This window comes from Borostomias antarcticus (assembly GCF_949987555.1).
Source record: "Borostomias antarcticus genome assembly, chromosome: 34".
Taxonomy (NCBI): domain Eukaryota; kingdom Metazoa; phylum Chordata; class Actinopteri; order Stomiiformes; family Stomiidae; genus Borostomias; species Borostomias antarcticus.
In genome coordinates, this window is record NC_140267.1 from 4,139,203 (window position 1) to 4,160,445 (window position 21,243).

Sequence of the window (21,243 nt, forward strand, 5' to 3'; positions counted from 1 at the left end):
AGGGAAAATCCAATTAATATTCAAAATGTTGTCACTCTACTTTCAGGGTTAAAAAGGTTAATCTGGTCTAATCTACTGTAATGTTCTGAGCAGACAATCCTTGGACTTTTGCCACCTTCTCATCTGTCACATATTTTGTTATCACCTGGCCTGTTACTTTCCCTGTCCAAGCATTGAGACAGACAACCCTATTTAAAAAACGCACACCCAGGTGGTGAAGTAAGCGGTGCCAGGTGTCCAGGCTCAGACCCAGTTCTGGAGGTGGAGGCCTGCGGGGAGGGGCTCTCTGGAGGTGACCATGGCTCCAGAGTGGGGGTGTGACGGACTCCTGGGGGAGGGAGGCAGGGTACAATGTAGAGGTCCACCAGTACGCTATCAGTAGGCCTAACACGGTTGTGATGTGAACCTTGCCCACAGGCCAATGCAGGGCATCGACTGGAAGGCTCACTAACCTTGAACTGCAATTTATCCCCAAGCCTATCAAATCAAATCAAACTTTATTTATATAGCGCATTTCATACCCAGAGGCAACACAATGCGCTTTACAGAGAACAAGGGAGGAGGGCATACGACCCACTCTCTACATATTCCAGAGGGAAGCAAAAAAAACAGTTTCACCCAGGGGCCAGATAAGTGAGCTGCAAAAATTCTTCCCTGACCTCTCAACGAGACGATCGAGCTACTGGAAAATGGTTGTCTATTGGCTAAGAACAGAGTAGTAAACATCGGCTAGATACTTCATAAGAGAGACATGACTAACAGTAGAGTGCACAAATAGTTACAGAGAAGTTGCCTACATGGTCGGCCATTATGTGTTTGCTATCCCTGTGGTCTCTAATATGATATTTAAGTGAATCATATAACAAAGCACAGTTAGCACTTAGCAGAACAGGCTCATAGAGGATGAGGAGGTGGGGAGACAGAAAGCAGAGAGACGAAGGTAAAACATTATTTTATTTACCGGTATTTGAAATTAGTACATACTTGATATCACCTGGTTGATGTCGTAGAATCAAAATAACCCTAATTGGATGCGTATTATCAGACAAAATGTTATTTCCAAAATAATAAAATTACATTTCATTGAGTAATGCATACGTACAATACATTAAGTAGATCATAGGGCAAACATCTGTATCTGTATCTTAACATGGCTCCTTCACAATACTTCTTTAACCCCCGCAGGTCCGAGCTGATGGGGAAGCACTCAAATATGTATTTTTTTCCCCCCATTTTTTCATATTATGAAAATGGACGTTGCGAATAACCCACTCAATATAAAAAACAGTTTTAGGATCACTAAATTTCTCATATTCTGTCGTCAAAATCCATGTCCTGTGACGAGTGTGAACAGCTCTGAATCTTTGAGGCCCCTTTCTCTGCCTAGTGATTTCAGGTGTACATTCACAGAAGCATATCTTCAAATATTTGCAGATTTGAATGCATGGCACATCATTTGAACGCTTACAATTTACACTTTCATAATCTGCAAAAAAAATAGAAATAAGAAAAAGAAAAATGACCTTGGCAGACATCAGGACATCAGGACCAGCCCTCTAGTGGCGGTCACAGTTATGTGCAGCTCTTTATCAGAGCAGCGTGATGAAAATAAACGCACAGACGCCTGGAAAACCTCCCACTGATACTCTACATCAGGGGCCTCAAACTCTAATTGGCTTGGGGCCACTGCTGGTATCGTCAACTCATAGGAGGGCCACTTCAATGTCAACTTCCAAGTACTACCAACTATAAGAAAGTGCAATATTTCTGAAAATGTCATTTTTCATTTCCATAACTAGACTCACAAGTCAGTCTCGAATTCAAATTCAAACTGGTTTCTATACATTTTAATATTTTAACAGTTCGTGCAAATCTTTTTTCCTTACTTTTATTTTATCTTGAATAGCTCCAGATCACCTGGAGCACGATTACTTTTCGCAACCCAGTTTAGCAAGAACACCGTTGAGTTTAGGGTTAAGGTTATGGTTAGGGTGAGGGTCAGGTTTAGGGTTAAGGTTAGGGTCTTCCTTAACCCTAAACTCAATGGTGTCATCACTAAACTGGGTTGCGAAACGTGTTGACGCTGCCCTGGACCTGTACTGAGACGTTAGCCCTCTCAGCTGTGTGGCTCGTTTTTTCCTATGACACTCTTATCCATTTTTAGTAATGAATAGCTCTTCACATTATATTCCTTTACAACAGGATTTTTTTCCTTGTATATCAGGCATGGAGCATTTCCATTGAACTCCACCAAAAATACTGCAATGTCCCTCTTTCTTGAAACGGTCTGTGTTCCTAACGTTAGTTACCAAATCAGAAGTGCGTCACGCACATCCCAAAATAATGAATAAGGCAGGTGCTGGACTAAAAAAGCATATGTATCAAAAAAAGTAAGAGTCCTCACACTGTAGCTCCCATTAAGGTTATTTATGGACAAAAAATAAGTGACGTTTCGAGCGACAACGATCTTCCTCAGACAACTGAATAAACGTAGCCACACCAAACACAGCCATGTTAGCGGCTAATGTTAGTTAGCCATGAAAACAGCCTCTCGGTGGCTAGCTGCATTGCATTCATAGTCACATGCAGATTTATTGAAGCATATATATATATAGATATATATATATATATATATATATATACATACAGGCTTTAGCCCTATTCTCACTACCTGGGCATGTATAGTTATAGAACAGAACAGTTCTATAAAGCGAATAGGGCTTTTATTTACAAATCGTCAATTCACCCATGGCCAATTCGCTCTAAGTCACCTACTTAGAATGTGAATAGATGTCCACAGAGAATCAATGCAGTTACATTTACAACTATTAGAATGTCAATAGAAAGGGGGCTGTACATTGCTGTGTTATGCAAGCTTACTTTTTGTGTAATTGAGATAGTTTTAAAAATCGCATACTATTTGACTGTGCTCAACTAGGAAGTCAAGATTATAAGGATTCCGTCTAACCCTAACCCATGTTTCTGCTGTGTGTGTATGATAAAATCGCTAGAGGAATAGAAAGTATACAAATATACTTACAATATAGAATATAAATTGTTTTAGAATGGAGATCTGACAAGTAGTAGTATGCAATTATATAAAAATGAAATTATTGTAAATCTCTTTGGATAAAAGTGTCAGCTAAATTACTGTAATGTATGAATATAATCTGTGACATGCGTCCTAAGGGGGTTAATAATCTCTCAGCCCTCCTGGTATTCGTTTTCATCCCCACAGATTACAGAGGAAATCTGTAGATTGAGTGAGAATAGACGATATTCTGGGTTGGATGTACAGACTGGACAGCAACAGCACGACGCCCGACACCGTAACAATCGCACTCCAACTACAAGATGCTCTGGTTGCTTCTGGTTCTGGTACCACCCTGGTCCTCATGGGCTGGAACACGCGTTCCCACTGCGTGAGGATGGCCTGGCGCGCCCCGGACCATCGACCTGGCCCAGTCAAACGGAACTGGTACGGCGTGGTGGGACCCAGAAGCACCTCCATACCCAGTTTGGGGTCCTTCAGCAGCAGCGCCAGGACGTTGGGGCGCGCCCCCACCTGCCCAGCCAGGAAGTCCAGGTACGGGAGGTACACCACCTGGAGAGGGTTACGCTCCGAACACACAAACCTGGAGGATTGGCAGACACATAGATTACTAACAATTTAAGGTTTTGCTAATCCTTTGTAAACTGCTTAAGTAGGTAGGTAGGTAGGTAGGTAGGTGGGTAGGTGGGTAGGTGGGTAGGTAGGTAGGTAGGTAGGTAGGTAGGTAGGTAGGTAGGTAGGTGGGTAGGTGGGTAGGTAGGTAGGTAGGTAGGTAGGTAGGTGGGTGGGTGGGTAGGTAGGTAGGTAGGTAGGTAGGTAGGTAGGTAGGTGGGTAGGTGGGTAGGTGGGTAGGTAGGTAGGTAGGTAGGTAGGTGGGTAGGTGGGTAGGTAGGTAGGTAGGTAGGTAGGTAGGTGGGTGGGTGGGTAGGTAGGTAGGTAGGTAGGTAGGTAGGTAGGTAGGTAGGTAGGTGGGTGGGTGGGTGGGTGGGTGGGTAGGTAGGTAGGTAGATAGATAGATAGGTAGGTAGGTAGGTGGGTGGGTAGGTAGGTAGGTAGGTAGGTAGGTAGGTAGGTAGGTAGGTAGGTAGGTAGGTAGGTAGGTAGATAGATAGGTAGGTAGGTGGGTGGGTAGGTAGGTAGGTAGGTAGGTAGGTGGGTAGGTAGGTAGGTAGGTAGGTAGGTAGGTGGGTAGGTAGATGGGTAGGTAGATAGGTAGGTAGGTAGGTAGGTAGGTAGGTAGGTAGGTAGGTGGGTAGGTAGATGGGTAGGTAGGTAGGTAGGTAGGTAGGTAGGTAGGTAGGTAGGTAGGTGGGTAGGTAGGTAGGTAGGTAGGTAGGTAGGTAGGTAGGTAGGTGGGTAGGTAGATGGGTAGGTAGGTAGGTAGGTAGGTAGGTAGGTAGGTAGGTAGGTAGGTGGGTGGGTAGGTAGGTAGGTAGGTGGGTAGGTAGATAGGTAGGTAGATAGGTAGGTAGGTAGGTAGGTGGGTACAGTAGGTAGGTAGGTAGGTAGGTAGGCAGGTACAGTAGGTACAGTAGGTAGGTAGGTAGGTAGACAGGTACAGTAGGTAGGTAGGTAGGTAGGTAGGTGGGTACAGTAGGTACAGTAGGTAGGTAGTCGGACCTTTCATGCATGGACGTGGTTTCCTGTGCTATATCGCGCAGCATGGCTTCTTCTGAGGGCAGCGTCGCGAGGCCTGGAAGCAGAGACACAACGGCATGACGAACACGCAGGAACAGATCATCTACAAACGACGCTAACTCTACCGTGACAACGACGGCGTGGAACCGTACCTCGGAAGACCCTGGTGGCCCAGCGGGCCTGCATCTCGGACAGCGTGTTGATGGCGCCCGCCCCGTTGATGAACCCGACCACGGCCAAGGTGGGCGGGGTCAGTCCCGGGGGGAATACGTGCTGGTAGAGACACAGCCGGTGATCGACTTTAGCCCGCAGAGCCGACGGCAGGAAGGGGAAATCGTAGTTGTAACCTGTTGCGAACACGACCACGTCAACCTTGGAGTGGGACAGAGAAAAGAGTGATTACAGAGTGAGTAATGGAGTGTGTGTGTGTGTGTGTGTGTGTGTGTGTGTGTGTGTGTGTGTGTGTGTGTGTGTGTGTGTGTGTGCGTGCGTGTGTACCTTGTTCACAACGCTACCGTCCTCAAACATCACCCTGGAGCCTTGGAACTCCGTCACGTTGGCTTTCATCTGAACTCGCCCGGAGATGAGTCGACCGGGCAGGTCATCGTTCAGCACCGGGATCTTGGCAAAGAACCTGCCGACATCAGAACCACGAAGACCTTGAGAACCATCAGACCCCCTGGAGAGCGCTACCGTCAATGTGCTTTAGCGTCCGTCGAACAGTTACCCGTGTTTCGGCTTCAAGCCGTACAGCGTGTGGTCGAGCATTTGGTTCACGCCCTCCTCGATCATCCTCTCGGTCCGCGATGGGAAGAGTCTTTTCTTCAGGAGATCCCATCGGGACATTCCCACCATGTCGCAGGGGAGCCCCCGAAACCCTACCCTGCTGATCACCCACGCCCCGCTCCGCGTGCTGAGGTACACCTGTACGTCGACGCGGGTGGGGGGCACAAAAGATGACGCTTCACGTTAGGTCACTGTAGCCATGTTTCCGTCCACTTGTCGATCGAATTGTGTGAGGGTCGCTAAAAATATGAATGTGAATAAAGCCGGCGAACGTGCGTTTCCATCTAGAGCTTTAAATCGGATAAAGCATTTATCACAAAAGACTTTTATCGAACGAGAGAAAATCTGATGAGATCGACAGTACAAAGTTTGTGTCGATTTTCATGATTTTTAATCGAATTTTACTGTTTACATAAGGCATTTTTTATTCGATATAACTTAATTCGCATAAAACGTGCGGATGGAAACATGGCTTGTGATAACTTCGGTCTTATATAAACGGGCAAAGTGTGCCTGTTTAATTTTAAGCGGGGAAATGGTTCAAAGATGTACATTTACCTGCTCAGCAACTCTACTTATGTCCACGGCGATGTCGCCGCCAGAGTTCCCGATGCCGATGACCACCACTTTCTTCCCTTTCAAATCATCGGCATTGCGATATTCCCAACTGTGGAAATACCTTCCCTCAAAGCTCTCAATACCTTCCACACAGACAGAAAAATACAATGTCACTGAATGACCATCCCGACGAAATGATGAGTTGTATCGTGACAAAGAAATTTATCTATGACCCCGTTTACACCTGGCATTAAAATGCGTTTTTGGTGATCTGATCATGCTAAACCACATGAAAATAAAGGTGTAAATGCGCCCAAAACGTTTTGAGGACGGATTGCGATCCGATCGGCCAAGCCACCTCCGGAGGTGGTCGGGGACGCGTTTCGACCACATTTAATAGAAGTGTAAATGGAAATGCGTTTTTTAATCCACATATCAACAACGTGAGCGGAAATACGTAGCCGTTGGAACGCGCCGGTTCCAGACCAGCAAGGAGCAGGCTTCCATGGCAGCTAGCAAGAACGCATTAAAATGGATCCTGGTCAAGGTTGGAGTCCAGACGAGACAAAAGTGTCTACTCTCAATTTAGTCGGACGAAAATATTCAAGCACAAACAGGATGTGACGTTCGATTGTCAGCTGGACAGAGTCGATCGGATCTCAAACGGATCGGAGATAATCGAAACGCATATTAACGCCAGGTGTAAATGTAATCAGGCTAAATCATTATCTAGATACAATCTCGATAGGAGACACATTTTCTATGTGGTCTTGTCAGGTGTTTGCTAGCGTACCTGGGAAGTCTTTGAGGGGCAGGTGTGGTTGGGTGTAGAAACCGGTGCAGACCATCACCGCGTCAAAGACTCCGGTGTCCCTCTGTCCCTCTTTGTCCTCCGTCACCACCTCCCACTGGCCGGACACGGCGAAGTCTGGACCCTGCCTCACGCTGACCACACTGGTCTGAAACATACAAAATGGAGGCAGATAGTAGACGTGTGAATGGACCTAACTTCCCTCTAGATGAGTGGTTTTTAAATGTTTTGGGCCTGTAGAAGATTTTTAACTGATCTAGTCAAAAAGGATTTGCCAAGATTCGCTCAAACCCTAACCCTAACCCTAACCCAACATCTCAAGGCACACCTGTGTTCATATCCGAGAGGCTGCTTTTTCCACTTCTCCTCAGGTGGAGGAGATTCACTCAATTTTGTTGAACTGGATGTGCATGACACATGTCCCTGACGAAGGCTAAGGCAGAAACATTGGTCTAATAAATACTTTTCCATTCCCCGTGTAAAATTGATATTCCTTTCCTTGTGAAGCCTTTCAATTATCACTGAGATTCATTTAAAAGTAGGTGTTCTGGTTCCTTTTCCAGTCACACCACACTACACTTCTGTGGACTCGGTTTCAAAAATAACACAATGCATATCGTCAATTCTCAACAAATATGTACCGTTGCTTTAAGAGACCACATGACGACTTTCATGGTAATCTCTTTCTTTCAATTTGCATGAATCCACAGAAAGTCACCACATGACACTCGTCACAAACCCCACGGCACGCCTGGACTCGCCTCACGGCACGCTGGTAAACAACTCCTCTAGATGACCCCTGACCTGGAAGCGTATGTGTCGCAGCAGGTTGAAGTTGTGCACGTAGAGGCGCAGGTAGACCATCAGCTGGGAGTGGTGCATGTTGTTGGGCAGGTCGGCGGGCGGGGGGAAGTCGCTGAAGGCCAGCATCTCTTTGGAGGTGTTGACGATCACCGCGTGGTAGATGTTGGCTCTGCCGGGTTCCGGCTTCTCCTGCGGGGGGACGATGACGAGAGGGGACCCGGTCATTCAGACTGGAGCAGGTCAGGAGACTACTGGGTCACACTGTCTGAGACGAATGTGTCTAAAAATGTTTTTGTGTCACCATGAATACAGTGTGCTATGATTGAAGGACATCAAAAGCAACCCCAGGGCCACAGTCTTTCCATAGCCTGGTCGTCCATCTTGTCAATGGTCCCCAGACTGACAGACAGGGGGGTAGACTGACAGACAGGGGGGTAGACTGACAGACAGGGGGGTAGACTGACAGACAGGGGGGTAGACTGACAGACAGGGGGGTAGACTGACAGACAGGGGGGTAGACTGATAGACAGGGGGTAGACTGACAGACAGGGGGGTAGACTGATAGACAGGGGGTAGACTGACAGACAGGGGGGTAGATTGACAGACAGGGGGGTAGACTGACAGACAGGGGGGTAGACTGACAGACAGGGGGGTAGACTGACAGACAGGGGGGTAGATTGACAGACAGGGGGGTAGACTGACAGACAGGGGGGTAGACTGACAGACAGACAGTCTGGCCCACCAGGTAAATCCAGCGAGACCAGCTAACCCGACTACCACAGTTCCCTCACCTTAAATCTCCACAGCCCCCCAATGTCGTCGCTGCTCTCGAAGCAGGTGGGCTCAAGCCCCTCCTCCAGACACGCCTTGGTGCTGGTCAACCCAGAGAGCCCCGCCCCGATCACCGCTACCGTGCGCACCATACTGGACCTGGGATGAGGCGCACAGAGAGGGGGTTACTGAGCATACTGTCTGTCAGTCTACCCCCGGTATAGCTCAGGAGGTAGAGCGGGTCGTTCAGTGATCGTAGGGTCGGCGGTTCGAATCCCGGCTCCTCCCGACTACCTGTCGAAGTGTCCTTGGGCAAGACACTGAACCCCAAATTGCTCCCAATGAGCAGGCAAGCGCCTTGAATAGCAGCTGCCGCCATCGGTGTGTGAATGGCGCTCCGGGCCAGTGTAACAACTGGATGGGGAGCGCGTTACAAATGCAGTACCTATACCTAAACCATGCCGGACCTGGGATGAGACACACAGAGAGAGGGTTACTGGAGTGTACATTTCCTTTTAAGGACCCCAAGTAATTCACCACCTTAGAAGCCATAAAGTCTGCAGCAACAATAAGGACTTCGGTCTTGTCAGCATTCAGTTGTAAAAAGTTATTTGCCAGCCAGTCCTTATGGCAGACAGGCAATCAAGTAGTATATTCAAAATAACCTTGAAACCTTCCAACCATAGTAGGTCTGCCCTACTTAAAACGTTGCTGATTTGCTTGATATTGATAATAACTGGATATTGTAGGCTATCTAGATGGGCGTGTCCGTGTGTTTGGGTGCGTACACGTACAGACAAGCATGTAGTGTTCATTTTTCCTAATCAAACACCACCAGGACCTAATTATGTCTGCGTAGCCAAGTATTGAGTTCTTCTAAGTAGCCTACCTCTGCTGTGCAAAGCAGTAGTCATCTGCGTGTTTTCTGGCAGGCCTGGACTATCTCAAATGCTTTGAATTCGTGTAGACTAGGCTTGTAATCCCCGCAGTTAAGCTGGGATGTTTTGATTGATTGATTGATTGATTTTATTGATTTTTAAGACAGGGACAAGGTACAGTAGACATTTACCCTATAGAATAGGGAAAGATGCACTGTACAAGGTTATAGCTAAAACAGCTAATTTCCACCCGCAGTCCCTGGGCAAATAAATATACAGTCTTAAAATAGTGGGGCAAATAGTATCACAGTAGGAAAGTTACATACATAGAAGGAATACAAGCGATGTTTAGCACCATAACATGTCTGTAGTTCATTTTGTGTAGGCTACCAATCTATTGATCTCCAGTCAGACATGTGTTGGATCATCCCTGATGAGACTCGACTGTTAATGTCTGGATAAATGATCGAGACGGAGAAAATGAAGGCTAAATAAGCAAAGTGAAAGTAAGATAAATACTGGATTAGAAACAGGTGACCAAAACATATATAAGGGGAAGTGACTAGGCCTGGGTTACACCAACGAACATGCGGTTATAAGCAAAGTGAAAGTTGTCCCTCCATCACTATCGAATAACAACAACAACAAGAAGACCTAGTCCACTCGCAAAAGTTATTTGTAAATAACTCGCTTTCAAATGTCACATGATTTATGCCAACTAGGTGACGCGAATTAAACAAGTTTACATTTGTTTTACCTGATACGATTCGTGTGGATTCTGCAAGAAGTCTGTAGGAAATAAACTTCTAGTGGTACATGAACCAGTCTACAGTATAAAGTGGGTTGGACCCGGAAAAGGGTGCGTTCAGCTTCAGATTACCGTATTTACTGGATAAGAGTACGCATATTGATTTAATTACCTTTCTCTCTCTTGTTCTCGCTCCCTCTGTTGACTGTGGGTGAGACAGGATATATTTCAAAGAAAAGGAAAAGATAGCAAGTGAGAAGCAGAGAGAGAGTGAGAGTGCTGCGTGTCTATTATTAAAATATGCGTGTCTATTATTAAAATATGCTGTGAGTAAAAAATACATGAAACTCATCTCAGAGGTAACTCGTTATCACGAGAAAACGGTGTGTGTCACGAGAAAAATGTATGAATGTATGGCCGCGTAGGGCTTCCGTACATGGGGCTGTGTTGAACTAGAATCTGGTGTTGGTTGCTGAAAATGTGCTTTGCGTTTCTATGCTAATGTAAAGGGCAGTTTATATACTGTGGAACTCAATGGGATATTGTTATGAGTATATAATAAGTAATACTATAATATAGTAATATCAGATTACAAAGAAATGCTGCTGTGAAAATACATGAAATTAATCTCAGAGGTACAGTAGACTATGTTGAACAAGAATCTGGTGTTGGTTGCTAAACATAATTTGAGCTTTCTATGCTTATGTAGGCCTAGGCTACAGTAAAGGTAAGCCTATATAGAACGTAATAGGATACTGTTATCACTAATATCAGAATATTAATATAGCCTACTGCAGTAAAAATACATAACTCATCTCAGAAGTAGCCTACACAGGGAGGTTTTGAACAAGAACTGGTGTCGCTTGCTGAAAACAATTTTATTTGAGCTTTCTATGGACGTGTAAAGGTCAACCTACTGTATATATGACTCAATGGGATATTGTTATGACTGTCAGATTATTCAAATATGCCGCAGTAAAAATGCGAGTCATCTCAGAGGTACATGGGGGTGTGTTGAAGGATCTGTTGGGGGCTTCTGAAAATTTTATTTGACCTTTCTGCGCATGCATAAAAGTCATCCTATATGTAGCCTATAACGCAATAGGCCCTGTGCACCAGCTCCACTACTTCCTGAAAGTCACTTGGCATCTAGATTTCCTGTCCTATGATTGGATTAAGTAATTAATCAGGTGTGCGGCAGACCCAGCGCACACCTGATTAATCACTTAATCCAATCATATAGGACAGGAAATAAAGATGCCAAGTGACTTTCAGGAAGTAGTGGAGCTGGTGCACAGGGCCTATTGGATATTGTTGTTACGGCTCGGGTTCCCACGCCTGACCTCCGACCTCCTTGCGCGCCCCTCCCGCGCGGTACGCGCGTCTCGGCGCGGGCATCTTTCCGGCGGCGCTCCGCCTCTCCAGAGTTCCCTCCGGTCTCCGGTGATCATGGCGCGCGTCCCCACGCGTCCTCACCTGCACGCCCCTCCACCTCTGCACGGGCCCGGCGCTCTCGCCCGTCGCAGCTGATGGCAACCAGACAGATTGGCTGACTTCCATGCTGATCACCCATCATCTCCCTACAAGAACACCGGTTTTCTGGTGACCGGTTGCCAGATCTTCCCATAGCTGTGGCAAGTACCTAGCCGAGGAGTCGGCCTATATTACCGTTCGTTGTTGTAGTGCTTTTGTTTGCTGTTTTTGTACGTGGCTGTAAGCCAGCGCACCAAGGATAGCAAATGTCCGGTTGTCACTCCCTTCCTCTGTCTTGTTGTTGACCTGCAGTTCTATGTTGCTACCACAAGAGGCAGTGGTCCCAGAACATCAAGACAAAAACACTATGACACCGCGCATTTTCCAGATGCTCGGTGGTCTAGTTATGACTACTGCTCAGCGGGCGACACTGTCCCCGACTGGCTCTGACCCGAGGGGGCGGAGTCTCGCCACCACGCCATGCACCCCACAACTCAGCCCCTGAGAGGGCTAGAGACACACGGTCTTCACCGGTGGGGTTTATTTCCTATCTTTTGATCAGACATCATTATCCAAAGGTTTTCAAAATCACAACTGCTTTCACTGATGGCCTGCTAACCAGGATGTTGGCTGAGTCAGTAGAATCTGCTAAATCTGTATATATAAAAAATATTGTTTTCAGCGAATATTTTAGCTACAACAAGACTGAGCTATCCTGGCAATTTTATGTTTATATTAGGGTTGTCAATCGATCGAAAAAATCAACAATAATAGGCTGTGATTAATCATGATTAGTTTAAAATACTAGTATTTACTTTTATTTTTTATTGTGGGGGGGGCTGGAGCTGGGGGCTGACACATACACATTCAGGGGCTGGAGCCAGGATTGTTAGAGGAATCAGAGTTGTTTTTTTTTGCTTCGGTGGAAAGACATAACTGCAATATGTGCAAACTAGTAGTTTTATCAAAATTTCCACCTGGAAGTTTTTTTTAAACAAAATTCACCATTTTGAATGTGAAGGTTCCTTGAATATCCAATATGAAACCAACTTTACTCAGTTTACGCGAATGTTTACCTGGTGAATAATCTGCATTTCAGTAATTCAGCCAGGTGAACACTTGCGTTTGGAATTACGGGAGGAAGTTGGGGTCAGTTTTGGTAATATGATTAATTTGCATGAATGAATTTAACGCGTTAAAGTTTCCAGTTTCCAGCCCAAGTTAATATCCGTGCTATTTATGGGAATGTCATGATCTCTAAGCATTAGCCTAGCTAGCTAAAGTTGGCTGGCATTCTCAATAAGCATAGTAGCTAGCTATGCCATGTCGTTGCAGACATGGAAACAGGCATTATTTTGATAAACTGTTCAATATAAGCAATTAATTAAATCTAAAAACCTTTTTTTTTTTTACTTGATAAAAATAGACTTGGGTCAAACTTCTAATGTCCACTAATAGAACACCTTCCCCCAATACGGTCTATTGTAGCGACTTCTAAACAAAACAATATAGGGTCGCTGAGAGGTTTAGATGGACTCGTTGCTGTTTGACTCGTTTGAGAGATCCATGTCCAGACGAAAATGACGTTTAAGGTTTTATTAAATCAAACTAAATAGCACTTCAACTTATGAGGAAGAGAACAATATGAAACTAAACTGAAAGAAATGAATGAAAACGTAAATATGACGGTCGACAGAAAATATCCCGAGCCAACTAACCCCTCTCTCTCTCTCTCTGTCTACCTGTTCTAGGCCCTCCCTCCAGTTATGTAGGTAGAACCACACCCTTTTAGAACCACAACAATTAGTGGAACCCAATTAGACAAAATAATAGACAATAAACAAAGGCAGTTATGCAGGCTCATAAACAATAAACCAAATATAAACATACACAAACAAAATAAACATTATGGCTCCTACACTGTCAGTCACCACATGACTGATCTCAGATCAGACCTGCAGTTTCTTCTCGCTCCATCCTCTAGGTTGTGCCTTTCCCCGCGTCAGCTCTGGAGGTCTGGAGAGACACAACACCAAGAGTCAGGAACAGGGAGAGACGTCAAGAAATGAACAAGTTAATGCGCAGATCACAAGCAAAACTAGAGCAAGTATCAGCAAGCAGATAGGCAAATGTGGTCGTTGATCTCTGTGCCATAGCTATAATGACCCTGTGTGATAGCGTTTACCTTAAAGAACAGATAAAGGGCACTGGTGGATATCATCAAAGTCAGCAGCACCACCAGCACAACCAGTCTGATAATGAAAGCTGTGAGGGGAGAGTCTGGAACACAAACACAGTGGATGAGGAAACGGATAATCGTCGGATCAGATTAAGCCGTCAGATGAAAAGTCGTTTTCTGTTCCAGTCAAAAGTGTTGCTACTTTGTTTGTGGACGGTGGAGAGAGGCAGTTAAAAGGCCATTTCCCCGATTAGCATTCAGATTTGGATGGTTCCAAAATGTGCAGTATGCTACAATTATTGTGGTTTTCTTTCCCTCGATGTTCCCTCGGGCTATTTTTCACACTTTCAAAAAAAAAAAAACTAAACGAATGATGTAAAATGACGCATTTGACGTCACTTGTATAGATTTGGTCCTGCCTGCTCAGAACTACAATTTCTAGTTCTACATTTTTCAGTTAGTGCTACTGACATACATGTTAGAAGTCTGTGGTCACCTATCCCACGATCACCACAGCAATCAAATGACTCACTGACCGTTAGATTCACTCAATACCAACCCAAAGCGCTTTAAATGTGTGACCCAACCAATTGATCGTGTGTAAAAGGTACAGATTGCGGTTTCAAAAATCCATCCTCCGTTACCTGTGACAGTGACAGAGAGGAGCTCACTCTCCGAGGTGAAGTTACGAGAGAAAACGTAGACCTCGTAAACACAACTATAGTTTCCTTGGTGGCCGTGGTTTGCAGCAGGAAACAGGAAGTTGGCAGAGTGATTGACAGCTGGGTGGGCGTGTCTCAGAATTGTGTTGGAGCCGGTAAAGGTGAGGTGGAAGGAGCCTCCTGGGTACTGTGGCTGGATGGAGCAGGTGATGTCGAAGCTGTGGTCCTCGAACACCTGCCGCCCCTGCTGCTGGCCCTCGGAGACCCCTCGCATGGAGGAAGACAGGGAGATAACAGGCTGGAATAGGAGATCTGCAAAGACAGAGAAGAGGGGAGAGAAAACGACCTCTGATTCAGGTGTGACAATGAGATCTGCTTTGTCCCGACTGAGACAGGATACAGCAGCAGTATACAAAAGCATCACGTTGTGGAGGTGCTTAAAGGAGTAGTAAAGGGAAAATACATGTTTAGCCCTGTTTTAAGGTTACTTATGATCATATACAATGGTTCAGATCAAAACGTTGACAAAACTAGCTCTTCTGATAATTGCTCTACCACCGTTTTGGTCGTACAATGCATGTGGGTGGGCACCTTGAAAAATCTTTCAAAAACATGTTAAACTCTCGATTTCAAAGACAAGAAGCTCACCGAGGGGGTAATTGTTGTCCGTTGGTGTTCTGACATCAAATTCGTCGCAAAGTATGAATCCTGGTCTGAATATCTGAACTGTGAAATGTATAGGCTACTTCTTGAGATCGAGCCCTGTCTGAAGGCGGCCATGCTTTCCTCATGCCTGCCCTCTAGTGCTGGTGTGCAACATCTAATATATTGTCATGATGTGTGTACTACCTGAGCAGACCATCTCCAGGACATCAGTAGAATTAGGCCCTCCTTCCACTTTGCCACACTCCCTCAGTCCAGACTCGGACCCAGCGCAGCGAGATCTAAACCTCCATACGGGACGGACTTTACCGCCGGGAGACACTCTTGTCAGAACAGCAGAGCCACAGCCCAGCTGTCTACACAGTACAGCTGTGGTGTCCGTGGTCCAGCGAGACAAACTGTCCAGATATCTCAGCTCTCCGCGGTGGGTCATCTTCACTTTACCAGCACAGCGGCTGCCACCGCCCACCAACCTCACATCGTCAGGCTCTGGAGAAAGACAGGAGACAGGCAGGTCCTCTGACTCTTATGTCCCCCAACAAAATACAGCCATACTCATTAAGTCACTCCAGATAAACGGATTCTTACAGTACCTAAGCAGGTGAGACCAACGCTGCCAGTTGAGCTGGTGTTTCTAGGTGATTCTGAGGTGTCACAGTCCAGCAGATGGGACTCGTTGCCTTCACACTGGAACTCTTCGGCCCAAATTGGACACTTCTCTTCTCCATAGAGCGCCCCCCGGAGGGCTGAAGGAGCCCCACAGCTAAGCTCACGACAGACCACCTCTGCATCGCGCCAGTCAAAGTCAGCTTCACACACCGAGGCCCACGACTGATTAGACCTCACCTCCACTCTGCCAGAGCACAGACCAGCTCCATTCACAAGCCTCACTAACTCTGAAGGAAGACAGACAGATGGTCAATAGAAACATTATGATTATTGATAACAAAATCTTTCAGCAAAATAAGAAGCTTGAAGATATCCAATAATGTCAAAGCATCCAATAATATCTATCAATGTTGCCATTTTATACAATTTGAATCCAACACATAACATCAGCTTATATTCAATAAGACAGAAATCTTAAATACAAGAGCTACTCGATATACAGAAGATTTAATACTGTAAAAGTGTAACTGAGTAAACTATTGTTAAAGGAACACGCCAACTTTTGGGGAAATTAACTTATTTTAAGATACAGTAATTTATCCAAAAGTTGGCATGTTCCACTTTGACTCTGACGGGGGCAGACGAGGAAATGTGTGACTGCCAAGATAATCTTCTGAGTATAATGACATGACTTGTTTAGGTTTTAGGTTTAGGTTTTGGTTTTATTCATACATCATCATGGAGCATACTTTATGAATTTGTACAGTACATGGATGTATGAAAGGGTCACCCCAAGGAAGCTATTTAAAGCTTTAAGTAGGGGGCCCAGTCTCCCACAAACACAGTCGCAAATAGTAGGGCTGTAACGATTATTACATAATCGTCAAACCGCGATTATTTTTTCTGACCGCGATAGTTTTTTTTAACCGCTTTTTTTTTTTTTTTACATTTTTAAATAAAATAAAAATATGTTGCAGAGTTAATATGGTAGCAACCCAGTTCAATGGAATTCTTCAGCGTGTTGGCACTTGTCCTATATGTTCATAGCAACTAATGACAAGAGACACTGTATTAAAGAAGTAAAGAAGCACTGATGCATTGTCCACTTCATGTGCTATTTGTATACTCCAAATTTTATTTAACAGAACTTCTACTATAGAAGTTGATAGAAGTTGTGTTTTCAGTTTTTTCTTAAAGATGGAGATAGACTTGTGTACTACTGTACCTGAGCAGACAACCTCCCGGACTTCCGTGGAATTATGTCCTCCTTCCACTGTTCCACACTCCCTCAGTGTAGACTCGGACCCAGCACAGTTAGACACAAACCACCATGCAAGCCGACGTTCACTCCCAGAAGCCTGTTTTGTTGAAACGGCAGAGCCACAGTCCAGCTGTCTACACACTACCGCTGCGGTACGCAAGCTCCAGAAAGCCATACTTTTCAGACTCATCCACTCTCCCCGGTATTGTAGCTCCACTCTACCGGCACACGGGCTGCCTCCTCCCACCAACCTCACGCCATCGGGCTCTGGAGAAAGACAGGAGACAGTCAGACCCTGTCAAGAAACAAAACCCTAACATCTTCATGCTAGAAACCTAGTACTGTTTGTTTCGATTGGCTGGCACGCACGCACACACACACACACACACACGCACACACACACACACACACATCAGTAGTGTTTGAACAGTTTGTTGGTTGCTAGGAATGCAGATTCACATTCTACCAACCTGGATTCTCATCATTGACTTGAGCCTGGAGACCTAAGGAGACAATATAGAGAGATAAGAAATTGGCATCAACAAGACTCCCCGCTCGCTCTTCCTCTCTATTTCTCTCCCTCCTCTCCCTCTCTTGGTATCAGTGTTTGTCAGATGACCTTTGACCTGAGTTAGGGTTAGGGTTAGGGTTAGGGCTAACCCTAGGGCTCACACTACAGGATATTTAAAATCCTAACCAATTTCGAAATCGGGTTACATCACGCACATAAGGAGAATCTTAACAGATATTCTTCTTGCGCATCTCAAACAAGCACACACAGCAAGTGAGTGCGAACCGATCGGGAGGTGTAAGATTGGATCTGTAAACCCCTCACATTACAAGATCATCTGGGCCGATCATCGGCCCCCGACCAACGTTCCAGACCAGATTTCTCCTCCGATTGTCGGGAGGGGTGAATCGGGGATAAATCGGCCCAAAAATCCTGTAGTCTGAGCCCGGCATTCATTACATGGTGAACCCTATATAGGGAATAGGGAGTGAGGGAACGAGGGAGCGATTCCCAACACAGCTAGAGAGAGCGCCTGTTGGAGATTCAGGAGGGTGTGCAAATGCCCTTCTCAAAGCTAAGTCATTGTCAATCAATCAATCAAAGCTTTTTTGTGCTTCTAAGTGGAGATTACTGACTAGTAGTTCCGCTCCTTGATTTTAATTGGCTGGAACCCATTGTAAAATACTCTATAACCACACCCCCGCATAACAAATAGTTTTTTGTATCAATGTGCCGCCAGTCCTGTAAACATTTCAAAACATCTGAACATTACTGTGAAATCTTATGGCGGAATGGTAGACAGAGTCTAGGTGTTTCAGGGTAGTCACAGAAGCATGTCTATAGATTGTGTCACCATAGTCTGACACTGATAAGAAGACAGCTTGAACAATTCTCTTCCTGCTCAGCATAGGAAAGCTGGAATGGGTTCTGTTCTGAAGCCGATTTTCTGCCGCAGCTTAGAGGCTAGACAGACAGATAAACTTGAATGAGAGTTTATCATCCAGCCACAGACCTCAATACGCAAACCATAAGCCGTTAGTAACTGAAGCCTATCATAATCTGATCATAATCTAAAACAACATGAATTTAGATTTGCTAGGATTAAGGACTACTTTCAGATTGATGAGCGCTTCTTGCAGCATACTAAAAGAAAGCCGCATGTTCTCAATGGCTTCCTGACCAGTATCTGCAATACAATAGACAACTGTATCAATCAATCAATCAATCAATCAATCAATCAATCAAAGCTTTATTTGTATAGCGCATTCATCATCATCTCATCATCATATCATCAGCATATAGCCAGCTATATGCTGACAGCCAGCTAGTGCAGAGACAATATTATTAATATAGATTGTGAAAAGGACAGGACCCAACACTGAGCCTTGTGGCACACCTTTAGCTAGAGACAAGAAATCAGATCGATTGTTACCCAATTTCACACACTGACACCTTGACGACAGATAGTCCTGAAATCATGTAGTGAACTATTTCAAGGCTGATAGCCTACATGCCACGCTCCACGTTGATGCAGTAATTTGTGCAAAAGGAGCCCCCAGCAAGTATTGAGTGTATAAATGAACATACTGAACAATACTGTACAATCATAAAGATTAAAACAAAAAATTATTTTCTGAGATGCAGAATACAGATACTCGGTATAGATATAAAAGAGCCAGACCTTACCTGTGGTCCAGTACATCAGGATTAGGATAGGAATCATGTCTTCAGACTTGAGTTCTGGTCAGCTCAGAAATATAGCATAAGCGTGTCGAAGACTGTTATGACTGCTCAGACACCGCAGACTGCTTTGACATCATACTTTCTCACCCCCACTTCCTGCTTATCTAGCCTACTCAGAGTGAAAAAAATATATATTAGTTTTTTTTTTTTAAACGGGACAGACTGAAATGCAAATTTTCAACAGTTTAAAATAAGTCTTTGGGGTCCCCAATACATGTCTTTGAGTATTTTTTTACCAGAAAATACCACTCGGATTGGAGGTCATATTAACATCTGTAACCTTTCCCCAAAGGCTGAGCAAATACACCATCTTCTCACTAATCTAATTTGGATTTTCTAGGCCTAAGTGAGACTTTGTACATTGTAGCTCTCCATCTGCTGTATGTAATGTCCCAGGGTATAACATGTTTAGACTAGACCGATCCACTGACTGACATGGTGGTGTTATGATCTATATTAACATGATAAATTAACTTCTTTTTTTAAAATTTAACAAAAATAAAGAAATGGATAGAATCCATGTTAGAAATAGTATCTTATGAGCGGATGCTGGCTAGATTAAGTGGTAGGAATGAGAACTTTCTGAGTTAATGGGACCGTTTCTTTGTTTGCAGCATTTCTGGAGCGCCGTGATGTTTGATGCTGGGATTGTATTAGCAATGTTCTATTATTTATTATTGTTTTTCTTTCCTATTATTGGCTCGCCTGTCCTGAGCATGTGCACTTTTCATAGACCTACGGATGTCTTGTGATTGAAAATAATATTACTGTCTGTTCGAATATGTTTGAATAAAAAACTTTAATGACAAAAAAAAGGAAAGCAGCTCACAGGTAGTTCGAGTTTCAACAACTTTTAGACCAACTAGAAAAACTGCATCCTCCCAGACACAGATAGACCTGATTTTAGCAACAAACCTCAAAGAATAGTCAAGACATAATCTTATTACTCGTCTTGCTGATCATAATCGGACATAACTGTCCAGAAAAGTGACTAAGAATCGTTTTAAACACCCCCTTAATCTAGTGGAGCAATCAGGAATCCCCCAACAGGATATGAACAATTTCGAAAGAGCAGTGAAGCAGATTGACTGGAATAATAATAATCAAACCAAACTGATCACACCCCAATTAACGCCCACAATCGCCTATAAATGGTCAGCGATACGCCCCTAATACATATGCAACGAGAATGGAGCCGATTGCAAAAGGCAGAAAGATTATTATAGTTCAGCATTTTTCATTCGTTTTTATTTTTCTTTTGTTTTTATTATAGTTTTGCATTTTTCGTTAGTTTAGTTTTAATTCGTTTTTAAAGCAGGTTTGCTAGTTTAGTTTATGTTGAAGAGTAGGCTACTGACCTATTGACCTCAAGGTGATGGCTTATTATGTGAAGTCCCTACCACGGCTTATAGAACCTCACCACCAGGTTTTATTGTTATCCGTGGCTCATGAATGTAATATGTTCTTGCTTAAACTACCATCACATGAGTCAATCAGTCACAGCCTCTCTTAAAATGCATCTCCCAATTCTCTCTCCCAAATGTGTGTGTGCTCCAATGCGCTCTCTCTAACAGAGCGGCGCCACTTGATTTAGACCTCTGTTCGTGCTCACAGTTCAAAGGTCAACTCCTCAGTGTCAACTCACACACGCATTCCTCTTCAACCTCCCTCTCCGGAGGAAAGGCCCAGGTTAGACCCTCTTTAGTCCACCTGGGTGGACGGGCCTAATCAACCTGCTGTAAGACCTTTAAGCTAAATCTCAATCATCAATTCAATGACTCAAGCAAGATATATCAATACTCACCAAACCAATAACGGCGAGGAGAAAATATCTGATGCACGGGTATAAAACTTTATATAAAATTTGGTGTTATACAGACAATCCAGTTACATTAAAAATACAGGTTACAAAAGAAAAACATGAAAGAGAATAGCTCCCAGGTCTCCAGGCTCTGACCTCTTCCACGCCTCCGTTGGTGGAAAGAAGAAGTGACTTCCTCCATTCCTCGATGGAAAGAAGAAGTGTGACTTACTCCATTCCTCGATGGAAAGAAGAAGTGTGACTTTCTCCATTCCTCTGTTGGTGGAAAGAAGAA

The 21,243-nt window shown here is 44.5% G+C and overlaps 1 protein-coding gene across 1 annotated transcript; it reads right to left on the bottom strand.

Annotated features, from left to right (window-relative positions):
• Positions 1–967: 967 nt before the first annotated feature.
• Positions 968–10,152, bottom strand: LOC311327774 (flavin-containing monooxygenase 5-like). Its single transcript, XM_084460877.1, has 10 exons — positions 10,056–10,152; positions 8,441–8,579; positions 7,650–7,838; positions 6,828–6,993; positions 6,035–6,177; positions 5,418–5,614; positions 5,189–5,324; positions 4,843–5,062; positions 4,673–4,745; positions 968–3,635 (listed from the first exon to the last, which is right to left on the bottom strand). Exons 2-10 carry the CDS (start codon positions 8,570–8,572, stop codon positions 3,227–3,229), a joined length of 1,665 nt encoding a protein of 554 aa, XP_084317003.1. The 5' UTR covers positions 8,573–8,579; positions 10,056–10,152; the 3' UTR covers positions 968–3,226.
• Between the last annotated feature and the right edge of the window lie 11,091 nt (positions 10,153–21,243).